The sequence below is a fragment of the Oncorhynchus clarkii genome, unplaced genomic scaffold, assembly GCF_045791955.1.
Source record: "Oncorhynchus clarkii lewisi isolate Uvic-CL-2024 unplaced genomic scaffold, UVic_Ocla_1.0 unplaced_contig_6698_pilon_pilon, whole genome shotgun sequence".
NCBI lineage: Eukaryota > Metazoa > Chordata > Actinopteri > Salmoniformes > Salmonidae > Oncorhynchus > Oncorhynchus clarkii.
The window spans coordinates 1-2,730 of record NW_027258581.1 but is presented as its reverse complement, the minus strand read 5'-3'; the positions used below and the strand labels follow the sequence as shown (position 1 = coordinate 2,730).

Sequence of the window (2,730 nt, the reverse complement as noted above, 5' to 3'; positions counted from 1 at the left end):
GTTACACTCCATAATTAGAACATGTAGTATTCACAGGTAACGTTCTTCACTGCCACCGGTTCCATTTGTCCAGAACACCTTGGCAATACCGGCAGGCAGAACACACATATAGTACTATTATAGCACAGACTACAGTCAATTACTTAAGGTGACATGAATCATTCAGCTCTCTGTCTGTGTGTGTGTGTGTGTGTCACTCAGCTCTCTCTCTCTCTGTGTCACTCAGCTCTCTCTCTCTGTCTGTGTGTGTGTGTGTGTGTCACTCAGCTCTCTCTCTCTCTGTGTCACTCAGCTCTCTCTCTCTCTCTCTGTGTGTGTGTGTGTGTGTGTGTGAGTGTCTGTGTGTGTGTGTGTGTGTGTCACTCAGCTCTCTCTCTCTCTCTGTGTGTGTGTGTGTCACTCAGCTCTCTCTCACAGCACAATATACAACATTGACAGGTAACACTGTGGAGCTTGGTCGGTCACGTGTTCCAGTCACCGGTGTCACAACAAAGGCCTTTCGTCAGCCGAAACACTCGTTGACATTTTATCCATCTTAGTCTTTCTCTATGTCTTTAATGTTTAATGCATTAATTACTATTATTACAATCTCTATAACACCAAGAGGGTCTCTAGAGTCGTAGTGTTGTCATGGCAACTGCCTCTGCAGAGGACGAAATCCAAGGCTGCTCAGGAGTGAACTCTCTCAAAAACGACCACACCCTATCCCCTCGTTTCATAGTGCACTACTTTGGACCAGAGCCACATCATCATCTTTGTACCGCTACCCACAATGCTTCAGCAAAGGGTCTTGAGCGCCCCGGAGGCACAGAGCAGCGTCTGCATGTGGTAAGGGGGCGGAGACACCAGATCCTCCTCCACCGCTTGCTCCGCCCTGAAACTGAACGGCTGGAAGGGAGCCTTCTTCTTCAGGATCTGACCGATGCCCATAGAGGGGAACTTACTGTGCTGGGGGCTGTCTGGCTCAACGCTGCCCCCGGCGGACGGAGGACTGAACGCAGATGACGGGTTGAGGGGACTGAAGGCTGATTTGGGCGGGGAGAAGGCAGAACCTCCCGGGGGGCTGCCGAAGATACTAGGGGGGTTGTCACCCGAGTTAGAGGAGGAGTTTTTTGGCTGGGGGTTGACGATGAGGACGGGGGGGCTGGGGATAGTCGCCTTTTTTAGGTAGGACGAATCAGGGTGGAAGGCTGAGACGTGTCGCGGAGGAGAGAAGGTCCCATTGGTCAGTTTGTACCAGGGTGTGGCCGAGGCGGGGACCACGACGTCGTCGATTGTCTCAGCTTTGGCGAGGGAGTCGTAGGAGTGCATGCCGATTGGAGAAGGAGCCGGGGGGGCGGGGATGTGGTCTGGGCTGGTATTGGCTGCCTGGAGGGTTTCTAGGTGCCTGGTTGGCTGTGACGTGCGGGGGAAGAGGGGGTGGATTTCTAGGTATTCCATGGAGGATGAGGCAACGGTGCCGGACGGGGCGAGAGGAGAGGCACGGTGGAAGTTACCTGTCACCGCTCGCAGCAGACCTGAGAGAGATGAGGAAGAGAGGAAGAGGAGAGAGAGAGAAAAGTGTTACCTTCTGGGCTGACCACACAACGGTGGTCTTTTTACCCTAAAATAAAACCAATCAGTCCATGAGACTGGACCACTCAGGAACACTCAACACCTCTTGGAAAGCCATTCTGGTGTGTCTCTGGCATGAAAATGTGTGTAAATGTCTCACTGAATAATCAAACTATCTTAGGGTTAGATTTTCAGAAGACTGAGGCGGGTTTTCCTCTAACTTGAGGGATGGAGGGGAGGGGTGGAGGAGTTGAGGGATGGAGGGGAGGGATGGAGGGGTGGAGTGGGATGGAGGGGAGGGGTGGAGGAGTTGAGGGATGGAGGGGAGGGATGGATGGAGGGATGGGATGGAGTTGAGGGGTGGAGTGGAGGGATGGAAGGGAGGGATGGAGGGGAGGGATGGAGTGGAGGGGAGGGGTGGAGGAGGGATGGAGTGGAGGGGATGGGAGGGATGGAGTGGAGGGGATGGGAGGGATGGAGGGGAGGGATGGAGTGGAGGGGATGGGAGGGGTGGAGGAGGGATGGAGGGGAGGTGGATTGGGGGATGGAGGTCCATTGTTGTTGAGAGCAGTCAGTGTCTGTCTGTCTGTCTGTCTGTCTGCGTGGTTTTCTGTCGGTCTGTCTGTCTGCCTGTCTGTCTGTCTGTCTGTCTGCGTGTGTTTCTGTCTGTCTGCCTGTGTGTGTTTCTGTCTGTCTGCGTGTGTTTCTCTCTCTGGTCTCACCATTCCTGTGCTTCTTCTCCTTGCTCGGGCCCTTGCTGACGGCCAGGTAGACAGGAGTCTGTTTAGGAGGGATGGTGACCTTCTCTACGTGTTTCCTCCACTGGGTCTGGAAGTACTCATTCTTCTCTGTCTTCTTCTCCTTCTCCTGGTACACCTTCTCCTGGAGGACAGAGACGTTATTTCAACGTTTATTCAACCTGGTACACCTTCTCCTGGAGGACAGAGACGTTATTTCAACGTTTATTCAACCCGGTACACCTTCTCCTGGAGGACAGAGACGTTATTTCAACGTTTATTCAACCTGGTACACCTTCTCCTGGAGGACAGAGACGTTATTTCAACGTTTATTCAACCTGGTACACCTTCTCCTGGAGGACAGAGACGTTATTTCAACGTTTATTCAACCTGGTACACCTTCTCCTGGAGGACAGAGACGTTATTTCAACGTTTATTC

General features: G+C 52.9%; 1 protein-coding gene across 1 annotated transcript; it reads right to left on the bottom strand.

The window, feature by feature from the left end:
• Positions 1-777: 777 nt before the first annotated feature.
• On the bottom strand, positions 778-2,436 carry LOC139397413 (hormonally up-regulated neu tumor-associated kinase homolog; the record flags this gene model as incomplete). Its single annotated transcript, XM_071144140.1, has 2 exons — positions 778-1,517; positions 2,277-2,436. Coding segments are annotated over 2 exons (900 nt in total), but the record flags the coding sequence as incomplete, so codon positions are not given.
• Positions 2,437-2,730: the final 294 nt, after the last annotated feature.